Source organism: Amphiprion ocellaris, chromosome 15 (genome assembly GCF_022539595.1).
Source record: "Amphiprion ocellaris isolate individual 3 ecotype Okinawa chromosome 15, ASM2253959v1, whole genome shotgun sequence".
Lineage (NCBI taxonomy): Eukaryota > Metazoa > Chordata > Actinopteri > Pomacentridae > Amphiprion > Amphiprion ocellaris.
Genome location: NC_072780.1, coordinates 625,001 through 644,558, shown reverse-complemented (window position 1 = coordinate 644,558; position 19,558 = coordinate 625,001). Strand labels below are relative to the sequence as shown.

At 40.3% G+C, this 19,558-nt stretch overlaps 2 protein-coding genes across 3 annotated transcripts in view; both read left to right on the top strand.

Moving 5' to 3' along the window:
- Window positions 1-567: 567 nt before the first annotated feature.
- On the top strand, window positions 568-12,035 carry LOC111585177 (glyceraldehyde-3-phosphate dehydrogenase). Its single transcript, XM_023294583.3, has 12 exons — window positions 568-678; window positions 898-945; window positions 6,842-6,941; window positions 7,270-7,379; window positions 7,464-7,554; window positions 8,584-8,699; window positions 8,830-8,911; window positions 9,919-10,070; window positions 10,239-10,317; window positions 10,740-10,823; window positions 11,300-11,397; window positions 11,699-12,035. The coding sequence occupies exons 2-12, from the start codon at window positions 923-925 to the stop codon at window positions 11,766-11,768; spliced, it is 1,005 nt and encodes a 334-aa protein (XP_023150351.1). The 5' UTR covers window positions 568-678; window positions 898-922; the 3' UTR covers window positions 11,769-12,035.
- A 2,910-nt stretch (window positions 12,036-14,945) lies between these two features.
- iffo1a (intermediate filament family orphan 1a) overlaps window positions 14,946-19,558 on the top strand; it is a 23,233-nt gene continuing 18,620 nt past the window's right edge. For both annotated transcript variants that reach the window (XM_023294586.3, XM_023294585.3), the window contains exons 1-2: window positions 14,946-15,074; window positions 15,385-16,465. In XM_023294586.3, the coding sequence (XP_023150354.2) occupies window positions 15,516-16,465 (950 nt within the window). In that variant the 5' untranslated portion in view covers window positions 14,946-15,074; window positions 15,385-15,515. The remainder of the gene's footprint in view (window positions 15,075-15,384; window positions 16,466-19,558) is intronic.

Genomic DNA, 19,558 nt, shown 5'->3' with positions numbered 1-19,558 from the left:
CAGATGAGGGCATCAGGGTAAGAATAATAACTGAAACACAACTCATTCAGACTACATGTTAACCAGCTGCTGTTCTACACCACTAAAATCCTGATTTCATAACATTGTTGAACAAACTCATCATACACAGAAGCTGCATTTACACAGAATCTGAAGCTATTATCAAAATGAAACAACAACTGCACAATAAGGAGAAAATTAGTTGCTTGCAAAACATGTCCTGTGTCCATCTTACACTTTGTGTAACAGACAGATCAAACATTTTCAGTTTGTTTAGAGTCTTGTCATAGAAACTTGGATATTTTTGGAGTTAAAGCTTCGAGTTTAACTCTACAGCTTTGCACTTTAATATATAAACCTTTGTTTGTCATTCTGCTTATTTTGTGTTTTTGGAGAAAAATGATCAGTCAAACATCTGATAAATGAATGGATAATGTCAGCCTGTTCATGCACAGTTAGAAAATAAATAAATCTTTAACTGGCAGCTTCATCCGACCTTGACATTCTGGGAGAGGGGCATGGCTCGATATGAAATGGGCGTGGTTATGTGTGTCCCGGTAGAGGGGGCATGGTCAGGAGGTCTCCTCAGCAGGTATAAATCCCAGCTGGTCCTCTGCTCATCCCCCCACTTCAGTTCTTCCCCGGAGGACCATACTGACAGAGGAGCCTTCACAAACGGTACAACTGCTCACCTCTTCTCTCCTCTCTTGGTTTTAGAGCTGATCTGAGAAACACAAACGCAACTCTGCAGGAGTTTTGTGCTTCTAACTGAGCAGCATGCAACCTTTTCAACTTGTTTCTGCAGATCCCATGTGCCTGTCCTCTTCATTCGCACAATGAGACATGCCTGTTTTTAAAGAAGAAATGAATTAAATGTTGAATTTTTCTCCCTTTCAGTGAGGACTAGACCATATCAGACAAAATGGTGAAGATTGGAATCAACGGGTGAGTTTCACAACTTTCCTCTTTGCATTAGAGCTCACATGGAGCACAGGAACCACTGGTTCTCCACAGCAGCAGGCCTTCAGTCAATTAGCTGTCAACTGGGAAATTGTTTACTGAGTATTTTGAGCATCAGTTAATCAGTTTGAGTCACTTTTTAAAATGCAAAAAGTTAATTCTCTGATTGTAGCTTCTAAAATGTGAATAATTTCTGGCTTCTTTACTCAGAATATCTTTGGGTCATTAATTAACCAGAGCTTCCTACAGCCTTTAATAGTCTAAAACTAGAAGATGTTCAGTTTACAACAAATAAAAACCTCAAATCTGAGGAGCCACAAATTCAGTATTTTTTCCTCAGAAAATGACTAAAATCAATCATTTCTGCTGAGTTTTCTCAATATGAATCACTGTAGCTCTAATCTGAATAAACCTCTGTTAGAAAGCAGCAGAACTACAAAGCTTAATCAATCAGATGTCAGCTGTTGAATGCAGTACTCTGATAATCCATTTATCACTTTGAGTATATTTTTAGGAAATAAAAGTCTAAATTATTTGATTGCAGCTGTCTAAATGTGTTCTGGTTTCTCTGCTCCTCTATTGAACAAAACATTTGTCATCTTGGGATTTGGAAAACACAAATTTATTAAGCTGCTAAATTTATCTAGACCAAATAACTAATCAAATAATCTCACTACTGCAGAGAGCAGAAAGTTTAATGTTGCATTATAAAACTTTATATCAGATGTTGAAAAATCAGCAAACTAACTGTAATCAACAAAAATATATCAAGAAAACAGCAACGCTTAAATCTTGGGAAGAACAACACACTGACACAAAACTACAGATTACTGTGGGCTAAACAAAAAGCCTTCAGACAGTGTATGATTATCAGAAAAGTGATGAATTTACTCCATGAGTCAAGCATGACTTATTTATTTATCAGTTCCCAAACAGAATAAATGAAGGACCCATAATCAGCAATTTGATTTAAAATGCATAGGAATCAAGACTATGCAGGAGCCTTGCACTCGCCTTTCAAATTTAATGTTTCTTTTAATATTCTACCCAAAGAAACATGGCTCTTCTGCATCCACCAGCTGAGCTAACATTTTCCTTTCTTGGCACCAGTCTCTGTTTGAGCCTCTGCTGCAGTACACAGTGATATGATGTGAGGGCACGAGCAGGAAAGGCTTCATTTCCTCAATCACTGATCTTATAAGCACCCAGTAGTCGAGGGAGCAAATGTCCTCAAGCCGCTGGACCCGGACAACGTCCCCGTGACCCCTCAGTGATTATCTGAGAGCGGATTTTAATCATTTCACTTCAAGACGAGAGCCGGCGAGGCGGTGAGAGGAGAGGAAATTTGAGATGAGGATCAGTGAAGGAGGGTTTTTCTGTCAAGTGCGCGAAGTCATAGTTTGCTTTTAAGAACCAAAACGTACTTCATATCCTGGATTGAATATTTAAAATGATCCACACGTGCATGTTCGAGCTGAAACTGTTTGACAAACGGTTTGAGTCCAAAAATTTGAATTTCCTGATTTTGTCGGTTATTTTAGATCTTTTGGGGATTTAGACTGTTGGTCAGATCAAATAGGCATCTTAAAGTATTGCTATAGGCTCTAGAAACCTGTTAATTTTTTGCATTTTTTTTTTGTGGCCTCCTCAAAAGAAACTAATTTGCATACAAAGCCATTACTGAAAATAGTTGCATAAGCTGTACAAAGGAGCTTCTGAAAATGCTTTATACACATGTAAATTGAGATATTAGTGCTGTTATATAGATTTTATGGATTAATACTGGTGTTAAAATTACGTTGAATGTCATATTGCTCGATATATTTGTGCATGTGGGGGTTAAAATGTAAATGTCAAACATAAACATCTGCCAAGTGAATGCAATATAAAGGGGAAAAGTGCATATATGTAAATTAAACAGTTAAATCCACAGTATTCTCTAACTCTGAACACCGAGCACTTTCTAGGCTTTTTTTTTTCTGATGCATTTGGAATTTCTTAAATCAGAAAAAAATGATCATGTCCAACATTTCTCCAAGTGTCCACAGGTGTTATGAACACTGGAAGGAAAAGTGACTCTACATACTACATATACATTTCAGTTTTTAAATTTTTAACTGGTTTCCTGACTCGTCTTCTCCATGCTTTGTATAAACAGCCTGCAGTTAAAAGGTCCTGGTTTTGTTTTTTGTCCCATGACTGATTCTCTCAGCTGAGTCACTAACGGCTGCACAGTTGGCAGTTTTTTAAAGGAGACATGTAGAATAAAGTGATTTTTAATTAAATGTCATGATTTTTAGATTTGGTTAAGTTTTGCAATGAAATGAGACACAGATGAATAGTTCAAAGAACTGCCAGAAAGTTGGAAATCTGACAACTCTGTTTTTGCAGTTTCTGGCTGGTAAATTGTCATTTTGGCAGCTTTTTGAAGCTTATGTCTTTCAAACTTACTGGCAGGTTTTGTGGATGAGTGTTGAAAGAAAAACTTTCTATTGATAGTAACAGAACCAGAACATGTGCAATGACCTGCATCACCTTTGGATAAATTAAAGACACTTTATGTGATAAATCAGATGAGAAAGGAAAATCCAAAACTAAACCCCCAAATATTTCAAGCTCTTTTCCAAACAAGTTTTTATTTTTCCCTTTTGGTTTGACATGGTCTCCTGAAGTGAGCTGCTCGTCTGTCTGAGCGTCTCCTCTGAGCCTCTAAATGCAGGACAGGACTCTGGACACGTCTACTCTCTGGTTATTTATAGTCGGGTGGTGTTGTGGTGTCACAGTTGGCATCTTCCTCTTCTTCCACACCCTTCCAGACCCTCCAACCCCCTCTCTGTCTGTATCGCTGCTCTCCTCAGCTGTCACATTCCTTTTATTCTCCCCTGCTCTAAATTTAACTCCTAACCTTTCGGCTGAAGGTCAGAGGTCGTCCGGCCGGCCGGCGGTGTGCAGGACGCTGCTCAGGCTGAAACGTTCGCTCTCTGCTCCTCTTGTGAAGCAGCTGCTCTCGAGCTGCAGGGAGATTTAGCTCCTCGATCCTGGACAGGTACCAGTGCCAGCAGCGAAACAGAAGATGGGCTCCGGTCCATTCTGGCCTTCTGGCTGCTTGGTTTCTTCCCAAAACTAACCGAGGGAAACTGCCTTCCCGCTGGCGCTTTCCTCTCATGTCCAGGCACAAATTGATTCGATGAGTCTTTGTAACCCTCAGCTTCACAAAAAGAATGACCTGGACCAGAATAAATCCTCAGTTTTGGCCTGTGAGGTGTTTGAAATGTTCCCAGAGGAGGAACATTTTCCCTGCAGGGAGGATGAAGCTCAGCAGCTGCAGATAAACTCACTGATTTCACTTCTGTCGCTTCTGTGACGTCCGAACTGTGAACTATTCCCCGACATTTCTGTCACCTCAGTTTAAAGTGGGATGTCTACCCCCTGAACTCCTGACAGTTTCTGGGTGTGTTCTGCACCTGTCAGGTTTCCTCACTGTGGGCTCTTTTTGTTTCACTGCAATAGAAACTCCTCCACCTCTAAGGAAACAGAACAAAAATGACTAGAAGCAGAGAGAACTCAGAAATGTCGTCTGTGAAACATGATACAGCTGAAATGAGAGAACACAGCCTGCAGTTCAGTCAAACTCTAAATGTTTCTCATGATTTTTGGTTGCATCTGAGTCACTAATGACTTCATGGTTACACTGAGAGCAGAATTTTTAGTTTTTTACACACCGTGGTTATAATAAGTGGTTTATTTTTGTAGTATAAAGTGGTTTTAATGTTGTTTTCACCCCAGGATGTTGAACTATTGCCTTATTTGTGGCTGTATGTTGATCCGACACAATTTATGAAAAGCTTTGACTGGTCAAGTTCATATGGAATAGAATGTTAGTCTGACATAAACATTAGGAACTAACTAAACAGTTCCATTGCCAATTAATCTGTTTATTTTCTAGATGAATTAAATTAGTTGTGAGGGGAAACATGTCAGTCAGCATTTCAGAAAGCACAAGAGTGTGATCACTCATATCGTCCCTGCAAACGCTCCGTCCATCTTCAAGTGACTCTTGACATTTTCTGACATTGTGCTCTGGTCTGTAGGACACATTGGTCTGTAGGACACATGTTGAGTTTCTAATTCCAGACTACAGACTTGCAGCTTGGGGTTGTTTTTAATCAGTATTAATTTATTACTTACCTGTACCTCAGAACTAAACACTGAATCCTTTTTTAGAGCTCATCTGTATGACATTTATTCAGAAACTGAACTGTATCAGTGAGCGTCCATCAGACATCCTTGTTGCTAAACCCAGCTCCAGTCCTCGGTGCACTCTGACCTTTCTGTAGAGACCCTCAGCTTCTTATTTTAGGTTCCTGGTGTGCGATTGTGTCTTGTCACGGGCTAAAGTTTCAAACTGTCCCACAACAACATAAACTAAGTGTGTCTCGTCAACTTTTATCCTCAAACCAGCTGTGACTTTGAGCAAGGCATTAAACCCATCAAGCTGCTGTTAGATTATTAATCCTGGTCACTCCTTGCACTAAATTGTCCCATTTACTACTTTCAAATAACCAGTGACTTTTGCTGTTCATACATTTGTCACAGATAATTTCCTAATCAGTGAGTCTGCTGAAACCTCTGTTGACTGGTGTTAGTTAACCCTCTGAAAAATCAAGCAGATTCTAGGTGTTTCTTGATCCTTTTTCCTCACTGGGATCATTTTTCACTGCATTATCAACTCCTGCGCCTTTATGGAGAGATACAGGACTTGCAGCACAACCATGACTAGGAGAAAAAATTCATATGTATTCTGTGCGATATGATCCAGTTAGAATACCATAAATCATAGATGAAGAAAAAAGAAAACTTTAATTTCTTTTTTTACTTTTGTTTTCACACTTATATCTACTTTTCTCGGTGTAAACACAGCCTGCAGTTCAACCAAAAACACTCAGATTTTTTTGTCACTTGACTGTTTGCTGCAGCTGACTCAGTCATGGATTCACGTTTGCACAGAAGATTGCAGAATTTTTGGTTTTTCACACAATCTAGTGAGGGAAAACATAAAATTTTTGATGAATTTTTAAATGAGTTGTGCAGAATAAAGTGATTTCGATCACATATCATGAATTTAGTTTCCATATGAAACCACACGTCACAGTTGATATGTTCAAGGAGTGTCAGAAATATAAAAATACAATTCTTTTTGTTTTTATAATTTGACAGATTTTTTTTTCTTTAAAGATAACATTCTTTTCAAGCCTGCTGCTGGGTTTTAGGGTTCAAGGGTCCTTTCAAACCTTTTCCTTCCTCTCAAGAATGACTGATGTAGTTTTTATCGAGATCAGACATCATTGGACTGTACTTGAACCATCTCCTCCCCTCCTGACTGAACATTCGCTCCCCTCTCTGATTTCAGACCATTCACTGTTTGACCTGCTCTGACGGCGGCCATATTAGGCGTAAACAGGCTTTCGGCTGCCGGTGCCAGCTGTTGTTATCTTCAGCCAAGGTTGGCAGGCCTTGTATGGCCTGGCTGTCCTCTGCAGGGAATCGTTGTTGTAGTTTTGGTTTGAGGGCCACCTGCTGGTCAGAGAGATGCAGTGTGTAGGGAGGGTGTGACAAGAAACAAGGAATTTAAAACTCTTAGTTTGGACAAATTCAAGTCTTTGGAGCCTAAAGGGCCAAGCTGGGTTGACAGCAGTAGACATCCTGCCACTTACAGTCTATAATCCAACATGAACTTTGAGGCATGAACAAGTTCAGGAGTTAAGATATTCGATTTTCTACTTGGAGAAACTGATCTAAAACCTTCTTTGTTTCTAGTCTGGTTGGGTTTGTGCACACTTTCCCAGCTGCTCCTAGCTAACAGCCTTCTTCTGCGTTTCAGATTCGGACGTATCGGCCGTCTGGTGACCCGTGCTGCCGCCACCGGTGGCAAGGTCGAGGTGGTGGCCATCAACGACCCCTTCATCGACCTGGACTACATGGTAAGAGGACATAAAGTGCTTAATAGGGATCTATCTTAGCATATTGTCTACCTGCAAGCTTTCCAAATGTCTCCAGTTTCACTGTTTTGAGCATTTTGCAATGAAATATAGGCAAAAATGTTCCTCCTGGATTATGGGATTCCTAAATTGAGGGCGAGTTTAATAGGACTAGTCGCCAGTATCATTTTTGGCTCATGAGAAGGATGTTAAGAGGGGGAAGGTAATGAGGTTTTGGAGATTTTGGCTCCGCAGTCACACAAGTGTTCCTGTATAGAAGCCTGGTGGTGATTCTTAAATGTGAAACTCATCCAGTCGTCTCCTCCTGCAGGTCTACATGTTCAAGTATGACTCCACTCACGGTGTGTTCAAGCACGGAGAGGTGAAGGCAGAGGGCGGCAAGCTGATCATCGGCAAGATGTCCATCATGGTCTTCCACGAGTGAGTACTGAAGCACATTAAGAGTCTTTAGCGTCTTTGCTCCTAGATGCTGTTTAACCTCCCCCTGTTTGTGATTCTGTGCAGGAGGGACCCCGCCAACATCAAATGGAGCGATGCTGGCGTCGACTATGTTGTTGAGTCTACCGGTGTGTTCACCACCATCGAGAAGGCCTCTGTAAGTTCAGCAGCTGCTCCAGGCTGACTTCTCATTGTTAGGTTATTTGTTAGAACCTGTCATTTCAGCAAAACTCCATATAAACGGTCTGAAATCTTATGCTATTTGTATTTTGAGGGCTTAATTTCTTTTTTGCAAGTCTATAAAGAGCACAGTTGAAGGAGTTCCTTTTTATAAATCAACCTCTGAACTCAAAGGGCTTTCTGGACATTTTTACTCACTGTGGCCTCATTTTTTACAACAATATAAAATCCTGCACCTCTATGGAAACAACTATGGCCAGAAGTAGAGAAAACTCACATGTCTTCAGTGTACAATGCAATACAATCCCAAAAAAGAAACGAGCTGAATTTATTTATTTTTTTTACAAAAATGTAGCTCCACACACTATTGATATTTTACTATTTACATTTTTTAGTGTGTTTCAATACCCGCCTATTGTCTGTTCTTAGTAAACACTGCCTGCAGTTCAGCTGAAAAAAACAGAATGTTTCTCAAGTGACTGTTGGTTGCAGCTTCATAGTTGCACTGAGAGCTCTTTTTTGTTTTGTTTTGTTTTTACAGGATCTGGGTCATTTAAATTGCTATTATTCACATTTCAAACACTTAAAAGTGTCACTTCAATGAAATGTCACAATTTTAAGCTTTAATTTGGTTAAAGTTCCAGACAGAACAGCACATTACAGATGGGTAGTTCAAGGACCGTCAGAAAGTTAAAATTTTGAATAATTTCGCAGTTTCCTGCTTGAATAAATGGCATTAATGGAATGCTTTTGGGGTTCAGAAGGTTCGAAATAAAAGTAATTTGATGTTGTTTATTTCCTTTTCATTATTAGTTTTTATTATTATTACCCTCATCTGTTAAAGTAGATTATATTCCATATACCTGTGCAGTAAATGGTTTAATTGTGTAGTATGAAGAACGCTCCACATTCTATATTGTAAACTCGTATGCCATGTCTTCATTTAAACAGAAGGCATCATCATGTGTCGTTTCCTCCAGATTAAATGTCCGACTTTTACCCCCAGGCTCACCTGAAGGGCGGCGCTAAGAGGGTGGTGATCTCTGCTCCCAGCGCTGACGCTCCCATGTTCGTGATGGGCGTCAACCATGAGAAGTACGAGAACTCCATGAAGGTTGTCAGGTGAGTCACGTTTGGACTCCAGATGTGATTTTTAGGTTCAACTCCATCGCTTCAAATGCACTGAATGTGCACCTCTTCTATTCTGTATTAACTTTGTGTTTGTGACTTGTATTATATTTTGTCTCCATAGCAACGCTTCCTGCACAACCAACTGCCTGGCTCCCCTCGCCAAGGTCATCAACGACAACTTCGGCATCGTTGAGGGTCTCATGGTAAACAACTGAAACACTTCACTGATTAAAATTACAGTGCAGTAACCTGCCGCTGCGACCGGAGGTTCATTCTGGTTCATGCATCTGAGGACACGGAAACTTTAGTCAGCAGCTCACAGTGAGAAGATTCAATCATCAGGCGTTTAACTTTAAATTCAGTCCAGATTTATCGTTTATTTGGTTTATAAAATACGCGTTTGTACCTTATCGGTCACAAAGTGATGAATCTGAATAGCTCAGATCAGAATTCTGCCGGTATAAAACGGAACTGGATTTTCAGTTATAAAGCCAAAACTAAAAAAACACGTCTTAGTCATTAACAGGCAATCAAAGCTGTCATTTTATCAACTGCAAAAAGTTCCCACTAAAAAAAAAAAGGAAACGAGTTTAGCAATGATGTCATAATTTATATGGCATTTCCCATAGAAAACCCTAAATGAAACCTAAGACAATGAAATAAAAGGACAAAGCAAAACAGATAATTGAAATAAGAAAAATAATGGCGAACTTCATAAACAGTGACCTCTAGAATTGGATAAAATCAGGGAAGGCAAAGGCTTTAAGTTAGAGCTGCTACAAAAATGTACATGACTATAAAACTAGTCAAATGTCAAGATTTCAGCTTTTTAGCTTCATGTAAGTCAAAGATGCTTAAACTCTGCATCAGAGTGACAGAACTTTAAGTTGAAACTGATGATTCTTCAAAGGCAACCTGATAAGATTCTCCATCTTCAATTAAGCTAGTTCTAGTCTTTTTAGGAGAGAGGAGGATCAGAGTGAAGAAACATGAGTTAGTTCTATCCAGAAGTCTTTTAACAAGTTGTGTAGATGCCTGTTGGTTCAGTGCAGGTGTGCAGCACGTTATTTACAGGCCTCACTCAGGACTAACTTCATCCTCGCTCATGTTGTCGCTGCGAGGAGCTAAGACACGAGTGACAAGTGAGGAGACTTGTAGCTGTCATAAAACAGCCCCGTCATCTTGGATGTGTCTGCTCCGACTGTTCCAGAGCACAGTCCACGCCGTCACCGCCACACAGAAGACAGTTGACGGTCCCTCCGGCAAGCTGTGGAGAGACGGACGTGGTGCTGCCCAGAACATCATCCCCGCCTCCACTGGAGCCGCCAAGGCTGTCGGCAAGGTCGTCCCCGAGCTCAACGGGTAACTTCACATGTTTACTCTTGGGTTAACAAAATGGAAGTGAAAAGAAATGTAGCTCTGACCAGTAGATGAACTCCCCATGTAGCAGGAAAGGAATCAGTGTTGGGGCTGTTCAGAGGAACATCATCATCTCTGATCTCTTGAATTCTGATGTTTGTCCCGGAACAGCAAGCTGACCGGTATGGCTTTCCGTGTCCCCACCCCCAACGTGTCCGTCGTTGACCTGACTGTCCGCCTGGAGAAGCCTGTAAGTACTTAATGATGCACAACCTGAAGCTTTAAATCAGTGCACAGATGATTTATCTCTATCTACATGTTTCAGATTCCTGCACACTGTCTAACTTTTAAAAATGCATTTATATTCATCCCATTTCTGTGCTAAACCTTCATCATGCAAAAGGTCCAGCACTGAAACTTTGTGGGGGAAAAAAATAGTCTTTGCAGGTTAGATGGTGTGTGAGAATCTGAACATACTTGTCTAATGAAATGGATGTGTTAAGAGTTAATTTGTCTTGTTTTTGACCAGATTTGGGGTCCATTTTTGGACAAATCCTTTGCATGATGTCTCAGCTGTTTCATTCAGTGTTTTGAGAGTTTTTGTATAATAAACTCTGACATTCTAATACCAGAGCTATCATTTTGAATTCTAACTCTCGTTTTGTTCTTCAGGCCAAGTACGATGACATCAAGAAGGTCGTCAAGGCTGCCGCCGAGGGCCCCATGAAGGGATTCCTTGGATACACAGAGGACCAGGTGAGAAAAATGAGTCCTTTTTAACTTACACGAGGATGCAGATGATGTAGGTGTAGGTTGTATGACTGTACAGGAACCACAAGATGGCAGCAAGTCTTTAAATATTACCACATTTGTCTTCACTGGGGCTGAGTTTCCCTGCAATATAGAGTCCTGCACCTCTATAGAAACAGCTCAACCATGGATGGAAGTAAAGGGAACTAAAGTCTTCTGCGTAGTTAATTTTTTTGATTGTTTCAACTTAGTCTTAAGCTTTGATTTGTTGATTTTAAGAATGAAACTGCAGCTACAGATGAGTAATGCAAGGACTTAGAGTTGAAGATCTGAGCTGCTTCTTTCCATGATAAATGGTGCTTTTTTGGCAATTTTTTTCACCTTTATTATATTTAAGCTAACATGCTATTAAAGTACACTGCCATTTTGGGAGGTCAGAGGGTTAATGTAGTCAGAAAGATCATTTCTCTTTTTGTCCTCAGGTTGTGTCCACAGACTTCAACAGCGACCCTCACTCCTCCATCTTTGATGCCGGCGCTGGCATCGCCCTCAACGACCACTTTGTCAAGCTGGTTTCATGGTGAGTTTGTGACGAACTCAGCAGCTGATTCCTTCTCGTGTCAGTAGCCGTTTAACCTCAGTGTTAAAATAAATCCATATTAAATCAACATCAGCTGACCAAAGTTTATATGCCACTGAAGAAGAGGAGTTCCCAGTACCCATCTTCTCACTTGGATATTATTTGGTGGCTTTGTTTCTTTGAAGCAACTAAAAATGTCCACATATATTAATACAAATCAAAAGAACATGACTCCCTGTAATGAAGTGTTTTTTTCCATTTCTTAGTATCTCTTTAACCGCCCTCGATCTCTTGTCTGTAGGTACGACAACGAGTTCGGCTACAGCAACCGTGTCTGCGATCTGGTCCAGCACATGTTCACCAAGGAGTAAAGTCCTGTCTAGTCGACACTCGTTGTTCCTTCCCATGATTCCCTGTTCCTTCACCTGTAACTGGATGCTGCGTCATCCGTCCCGGGAGCAAATCTTCTGACCTTTTTATATGATGCAGTCACCTCTGTTCTGCTCAGCGGTGAGGATCTTTCAGATGACGTTCCACCACTGAGCTGGATTCTGCTGAATGGTCGTGTTGCACCAAATATGCACAGTGGCTCCTTTGCACTTACAAAGAAAATAAAGTCCTCGGTTTGTGAAAAAAAATGCGACTTTTGTGATTTTTATTTTGCACTTGCTATATAGAACAAAACCTGTCAGTTGTTGCTCCATCCTTACTAATATACAACGAAGGAAGGAAAAACCAACAAAGCACGCATTACTTCTCCTTGTTTACTTCTACTACGGAAAATAATTCTCTCCAAAAATATTCCGTCATTTGGTGGGAATATCCATCTTAAAACGTCACTCCATTCTTAATTTAGGGTTTTTCTCTGTCAACTGTCTGTATTTTAAATGCTGGGATGTTTTTTAGGCAGAACATCAAAGCAGTTAGTCCTGTTTGGTGCAGAACATTGAAGACATTTAGCAGGAGGCCAGTCAGTAGATGTTTCCTGAGAAGACATGTCACCCTGGACAATTTTATATAAATCATGTCTCATTTAATTCTTAAATGAGCTGTCACTTTCACCATTCTTTAAACAACCATTTGGTAATTTGTGCGTCACTTTTCATTTACATAAATTTGTAAATTCATCAGGGCCGTGCAGAGACCTTTGGAGGGGCAGGTGCTCAAAGTTAAAAGGAGGCACATGGAGCACGAATTTGAAACACCATCCAGAAACATACCTGACAATATAACTGGCTGAACTGTAGCAACCCATATCCATGAACATGGAAGTGGTGATGCAATGGTTAAGTTTCTGGACTACTGATCAGAAGGTCAGTGGTTCAAACCCTGATGTGGTCACCATTGGGCCCTACAATTTATTATTTTGAAGCTGAATTTACATCACCATTAGACACTGGACTGTTTAACTGTGGCTACTCTTCCTGGAGTCCTTGCTTTTAAATTTCATACCTTTTCCAGACATGTACTGTAGAGCCACGGATTTGCTCCATGGTGCTGATTCATAATCTGCCCTTTATTATTCGTAGTGCTAATAATAAGTTTAAAAAACAATTAAATGATACAGGAATCATATATTTAAATGTATTTGTACTTTTATTCAGTTTGACTATCCACTTTGCGCAAGACAGCAAGGTTCTAAATGTTATATATTTTATATTTATGCATATTATATTTCATTTGTCTATATATACAAATGTTATAAACAAGTACTGATATCTTTAAATGAGAGGTTGAGAAAATCACAATTCAAATTCTTCTAATTATTATTGTTATTGTGTTTATACTGCAATAGTCCAAAATTATGTGAAAATGCATGTACGTAGTTTCAGTGAAATAACATAACCTCTGTCTCATTGCCTCTAGAAACAGGAAACACACTGCAACTCACTGACAGTAAAATAATACATCTCTCTGATGCACTTTGCCCATGACAACAGAAACATACAGAAACAAAAAGAAGCCTGGCAGACTTTATCCTCTCAGCAGCTGTGTGGTTAACTAGCGGCTAGAACTGATGACAGGTGTGTGTGCAGAGTCAGACACACACACACAGGATGCTCACTTCATCAGTCATCTTGCAAAAATACACCGTACATAAACGAATCCCGCTGCAGAACCTCCTCTCCATCAGGACCATCAGTTGTTGATGTCCTCCCTCGGGTCTCCGGTTTCTAGACTAGCGGCGCTAGCGCAGAGCTACAGGGAACATCTGGACCCCTCAGAGCAGTGAGGGACGTCTACGTAGATCACGTGACCGACCGACGGTAGATCTGAATTATTTTTAGTTTAGTTTTATTTATTATTTTGGTCCTCAGAGACTTTTACACACACACACACACACACACACACACACACACACACACACACACACACACACACACACTTACAAATAGAAAAACTAAATAAAATTTAAAAAACAACTTTGCAAACTTTAACTGACAGCTCAGGAACTTCTATGTTGGAACACCAGGTGTTTGGCTAAAGCCGTTTTCCACAGCAGACAATTGTCATGTTAAGAATGGCTGCATTTAATTTGGTTGCCACTTTATCAACAACTTCAGAACCTGTTTGAGCCTGAATAATCTTTTAAAATAATTTTCAGAGACACTGAATTAAGTACATGAATACATTTCTAGGAAAAGTCAGAATATTTATCAGGCATTTGAAAGTTAGTCTCAGACCTGGAGAAGCAGCATATTAAATAAAATAGATATCTGTGAAAACTTTGACAGTTTTGGCAAACAGCACTTCTTTAAATCTATCACAGAAAACATTTCTCTGGATCATTCCCTCTCACTGTCCAAACGGTCGGTTAGTGGTAGCTGACACCAAATATCATGGTTAACAGTGATTCATTGATTTGGTTAAATTTAGCTAAAAATAAATAAATAAATAACATTTCAGGGTTTAGATTTGAGCTGAACTGATCTGTTGCTAAGTATTTCAGTCATTTCCTGAGCAAAATGTTTTAGATTTGTGATTTACACCTTCTCGGATTTGAATATTTTTTCCTTAAAAATTACTTAAACAGATGAATAAATGATCAAAATAGCCGGGGGTTCATTTATTAGTGGATAACTAATTCATTATTTAATTAATAATGGCAGCTTTTAGACCCTTTCTGCATCAATATATTGCAGTATCTTCATTAGTATGGTATTTATTTCTTAAGCAGACATTTTCACCGTCTGAAAACAATTTCATTTTGAGAAATTTTATTGCAGGCTATGTTTGTAGCACATATAGAAATTGTGATTTTACATATACAGTATTATTTTTAATTTTCACAGTGTTTTCTAAATATGTAAATTTGCACATTTCTGCACATCACTTCTTAGATATTTTTGTCAACTTTGTCCCTCAAAATTTCCTTCATTTGCTGCACTTGTTCCTTATTTGTCCACTGACTTTGCTTTCTCTTTTAATTTTTTACCCTTCTTGGGAATAAAAAGCTTCTAATTCTAAAATACAGCAACAAATCGTCACGAAACTTTTCCTGTGCGCCTCTACTTTGGTTATTGCGGTACATAAAGCTTCTTGGTGCTCCTCTTTCAGCGTCAGTACGGTAACCTACAGCCGCAGTCAGTCGCTTGTGTTTGTCTCCTTCGCACCGCCGCACGACTCTGATTTCACCTCATTACCTGAAAAGCAAAGTTATTCTCCTCCAACTGAAGGTAGGTGGTTTAAATATCCATTAAAGAAGAATTATATTCATGTGCTGTTTTATTCTAAGGCTTAGAATAAACCGTGTTCTGCTGGTGCCGTGTCTCTCCTCTAAACGAGTCCTGCGTAAAAGTGAACTCAGCAATCTCATTTTGATACAGGCTCCAGTGGCAGATTTAGAGGCACCTTATTTGTTTGTTTGTATCATATGTCCACAAAGGTTTACTGCAGCGCTGTGTTTGAATCCTGTCATTCTGGTCTGTTTTTAGGCCCTAAAAGCCTCCTTTCTAAAACGCATCGTCTGCTCTTCTTTGCCCTCAGCTCCTCTCTGTAAAGGGGATCATCAGGAATAAACATCCAAACCGGGCTGCTGGGCCTCATTCCTGCTGCGGATAACTAGCAGATTTTACTCGGAATTACCTGCAGAGCTGAATCTACGGAAGTCTGGGTTCATGCCGGATTTCGAGCACTTCAGATTTTCCTATTCGAGCATGAATCCGGTCCTGGGGGAGAGCGGCCTCCTGGCTCCGCAGCAGCATCACCACCAGATGACGGGCCAAGCCGACTCCGCCATCCCGGAGCCGGGATACTTCCTGGGGGAGCACGGCGGCTTCGGGCCGGATGGTTTGTTCGGGTTGGATCTGGGCGCGCTGCCGTCGTCCGGCCTCGCCTACCTGCACCTGAGCAGCCCCCTGCACCGGGTCCCACCGGCCGCCACGGCGCTGCGCAACGACCTGGGATCCAACATCAACGTGCTGAAGACCCTGAACCTGCGCTTCCGCTGCTTCCTGGCCAAAGTGCACGAACTGGAGCGCAGGAACAAGGTGCTGGAGAAGCAGCTGCAGCAGGCCCTGGAGGACAACAGCGGAGGAGATCCACACCAGAAGCCGGTGACCAAAGACATGGGGGTCCAGACCGGATTCATCGGTCCGATCTCGCCCAGACCGGGCTACATGCCGCTCCATAACGCCAACAACCCGGCCTACCTGACCGGCGGCCTCCTCTCTCCCATCCTCAACCCTCCTCCTCTGTTCCACAACAAATACCTGCTGGGGAACAACCTGAACACGGATTCCAACTCCAACCTCACCACCAGCCCGGTTCTGAGTCCCAGCGACCCGACCAGAACCATCAGCAACATCAACGAGAAGCTCTCCGCTCACACCGGAACCGGCACCAGCAATGGGCCTCCTCCTCCGCGCTTCCTCCCCGGAACCATCTGGTCCTTCAACCACACCCGGAGGTTCGGCACCGGCAGGGAGTCGTGCGTCACGGGACCCGGAGTGTCCTGGACGCACCCGGACGGCGTCGGAGTCCAGATCGACACCATCACACCGGAGATCAGGGCGCTGTACAACGTGCTGGCCAAGGTGAAGAGAGAGAGGGACGAGTACAAGAGGAGGTGAGGACTTCACAGTCTGTCAGTGGGTTAAAATATGATCCTGATGCTCATTGAAAGGTTTCAGGTGGAGGGAGTTTTCTGTCACTAGAGAGCAGGTTTTTGGATGAACTTGTGTTTATTAGGGTGTTTGGACAGGTTGTAGCTTGGTGCTGGGTGGTTGTGGATAAAATTAAGATTAAAACAGTTAAATTCAATGCAGCAAACTTTGTTAATTTCTTAAATCATTCAATCAATCAATCCAGTTTTATTTGTGTAGCATTTTTCAAATCAAAGGAAGTACATGAAGAACACAAGGAACAAAACGGCAGTTAAAAAAAACAATGCCCCAATTGTTTTAAAGTGATATAATCTAAATAGTCAAAATGTACAATTAAATGGGTGAAAATCTGTTTTCAAAGTTGTAGTGATCTTAAATTTTTATAAAATCTTGTAAAATCTGATAATCTAAATCAAAAAGGGATGAAAGATAAGTAAATGTGTCAAAATGTATATATATAAATGGGATCAAAATCCATTTTAAAAATTGTAGTAATAAAAATAAAGACATAAAGAAATAAAGGACCAGTTGTTTGCTCTATAAAATGTCAGAAAGTAGTGAACGTCGATTAGCCCAAGATGACTAATAGTGTTGTTTTGTTTTCGAACGCAGGTTTAAGAAGCTGTGATCAGAGATTTGAGACTTTTATTTTGTTAACAATAACTCAAACTGAGATCAAAATAGTTGTAGATTTATTTCCAAGTTGATTGATTGTTCAGTTAGACTCTTTCTGCATCACCATGATGAAATATCCAGATTTATACAGCATTTATTTCACTGGATTCATCATAACTAGACGTTCTCACCATCTGTAATCAGTTGCTCAGTTTAATTCAGGGAAAATGTATATTATGCTACATTAGTAGCACATATCAATCTTACATATAAAGTGTTATTTTAACCATATATTAGACTATTAATTGTGAGTGTTTTCTAAATGCTGTGCTGTTTGGTGGATTTTGGTGCATGACACATACAGAAGAGATCAGATTTAAGCGTATTTTTTAGCCCAGTGACTAGTTGGCCCAGCCTGCAGCCTGTGTGTGTTTTCATTAATGTGTTTCTCCGTGTTTTTTTTTTCTACTGCTGTGTGATGTTTAAAAGCACCGACCTCAACACTTTGTGCTTCGTCCTGCTGACACAAGATGCTTCTGCAAGACAAACCTTCAGTCACATTGATTTCAGGAGGATGTTAAACTGAGCAGCAGAGACTCGTTCTCTGAGCTGCACGTTCACAAACTGCTTATCGTTCCGGTTTTATAGCTGCACTAAAAGTTCCATTAAGTTTTTACATGTTTGAAAGCTATTAGAGGGACGTGGAGATGGAAAACGATTCAGTAGTTTCTTCAGTGGCATTGTGCTGGTTGTGGAGGTGTTTTTGTTTGAATCATAGCTCCGCTCCATTTGTCTGTCCGTCTGTCTGTTGGTAACTACTTAAAAATGGATTTGGATGAAATTTCCATTGAAGGTCAGAAATGACACAAGGACCAAGTGATTAGATTTTAGCAGTGATGCAGCTTATAGTCTGGATCCACGGATTTGTTAAAGATTTCTGTATCATTGCCAGACAGCTGCACAGCGTCACTGTAACCATGACAACAAGTGAACACTACATCAGCTGCCTGCTGATGATCACATGATTGTGATCCTACTACAAATCCACCGCTGTGGACCACAAATGTTTCTAAAAATGAATAATTCCTTCTTTTTAAAAGAAAATTTTAATAGTTTGAAGACATTTTAAAGTCATTTTGGACACATTTTTAGTGATTTTTTTAACCCTTCTAAGCCATCCTAGATGATTAACTCATTTTGGACAGGTTTTGAACAGTTCAGAATGATTTTTTAGGCAAGTTCTGGACACATTTCTAATACTTTTGGGTAAATGTGGAGATTTGTTAAAGATTTCTGTATCGTTGGGAGATAGCAGCACGGCGTCACTGTAACCATGACAACAAGTGAACGCTACGTCAGCTGCCTGCCTCCAAATATGAAGGTCAAAGTGTTTTTTCAAAGCCTTCTCTGAGCTACCAGGAATATAACTGTGATGCTATGATGCCAAAAATCTTTCATTTATTTATTTATCACTGGGAAAAATGAATCAAAACGAAACGCTTTGAGCATAAAAACAGTAGAATCGATACATTAATGCACCCAGCAGTTTTACAACACCCTTAGGTTTCCATTTCATGAACAAACATCATCATTGTCCTTAACTGCAGCTACCACTGTTTCTATGTTTAGTATTTTGATTGTTTTCCAGTGAGATGTAGAGGAGCAGAGCTTTCCCCGTTCTGTCTGTGACTGTAGATGTTTGGCTGCATCTGAAGGGAGGAACCGTCAGGGGAGAAGTTAACATGAGCTGTTGTTTTTCTGTCTCGTGAGTCGACAGATGGGGGTTTTCAGTGGCCGGTACATGATGCTGATATGCTTTTGTTGTTGTTTTTTCTGCATTTTCCAATAAAATACAGCAACTTAACAACTAATGAGATGACAAATGACTGAACTGAATTGTAAATGTGTTTAACAGTGTTACTGTTACATTTTAAGGATCACATTAGATGAGTGGATAAAAACAGCAGCATCAAGAAAGAGTTCATGAGCTTAAATGGAAATGGAAAGTTTTCCTGATAAGTTTAGATGTGGCAAACAGCTGGCTCTCTTTTAACCTGCCTGATCACCGTGGTAACTGATGCTGATTCTGTTCAGAGCTGTGGGTTTAAATCAGCTCCTGGAGGCGTCTCGCTTTCATTAGTTCTTCATGAAGCTGTGTAGTTACAGCATGAACTGTATTATGTTACCATGAAAAAAGAAGAAGAGTGCATTGACAACAAGTAATGAAATAACATTAAATCATAAAATCAAATGTACATATCAGACAAGACAATATTAAAAATGATAACATATGCAAGAGGCAAGATATATCTAATGTGGGAGATAAACGAAATGAAATAAAAACCAAGCAAATGGAATAAATATGGTCAGGAAATTGCACGTAAGCAGCACTAGAACAATTAAAAGTGACAACAAGTTCAGGTTTTCAGGTGTTTTGAGTT

What these genes read in the sequence shown, in the direction of transcription:
- LOC111585177 (XM_023294583.3), top strand. Translation starts at nt 923, where the DNA reads ATGGTGAAGATTGGAATCAACGG. An exon ending in TCATCGACCTGGACTACATG is followed by an intron (nt 6,942 to 7,269) that starts GTAAGAGGACAT and finishes CTCCTCCTGCAG; the next exon opens with GTCTACATGTTCAAGTATGA. An exon ending in CTGTCCGCCTGGAGAAGCCT is followed by an intron (nt 10,318 to 10,739) that starts GTAAGTACTTAA and finishes TTTGTTCTTCAG; the next exon opens with GCCAAGTACGATGACATCAA.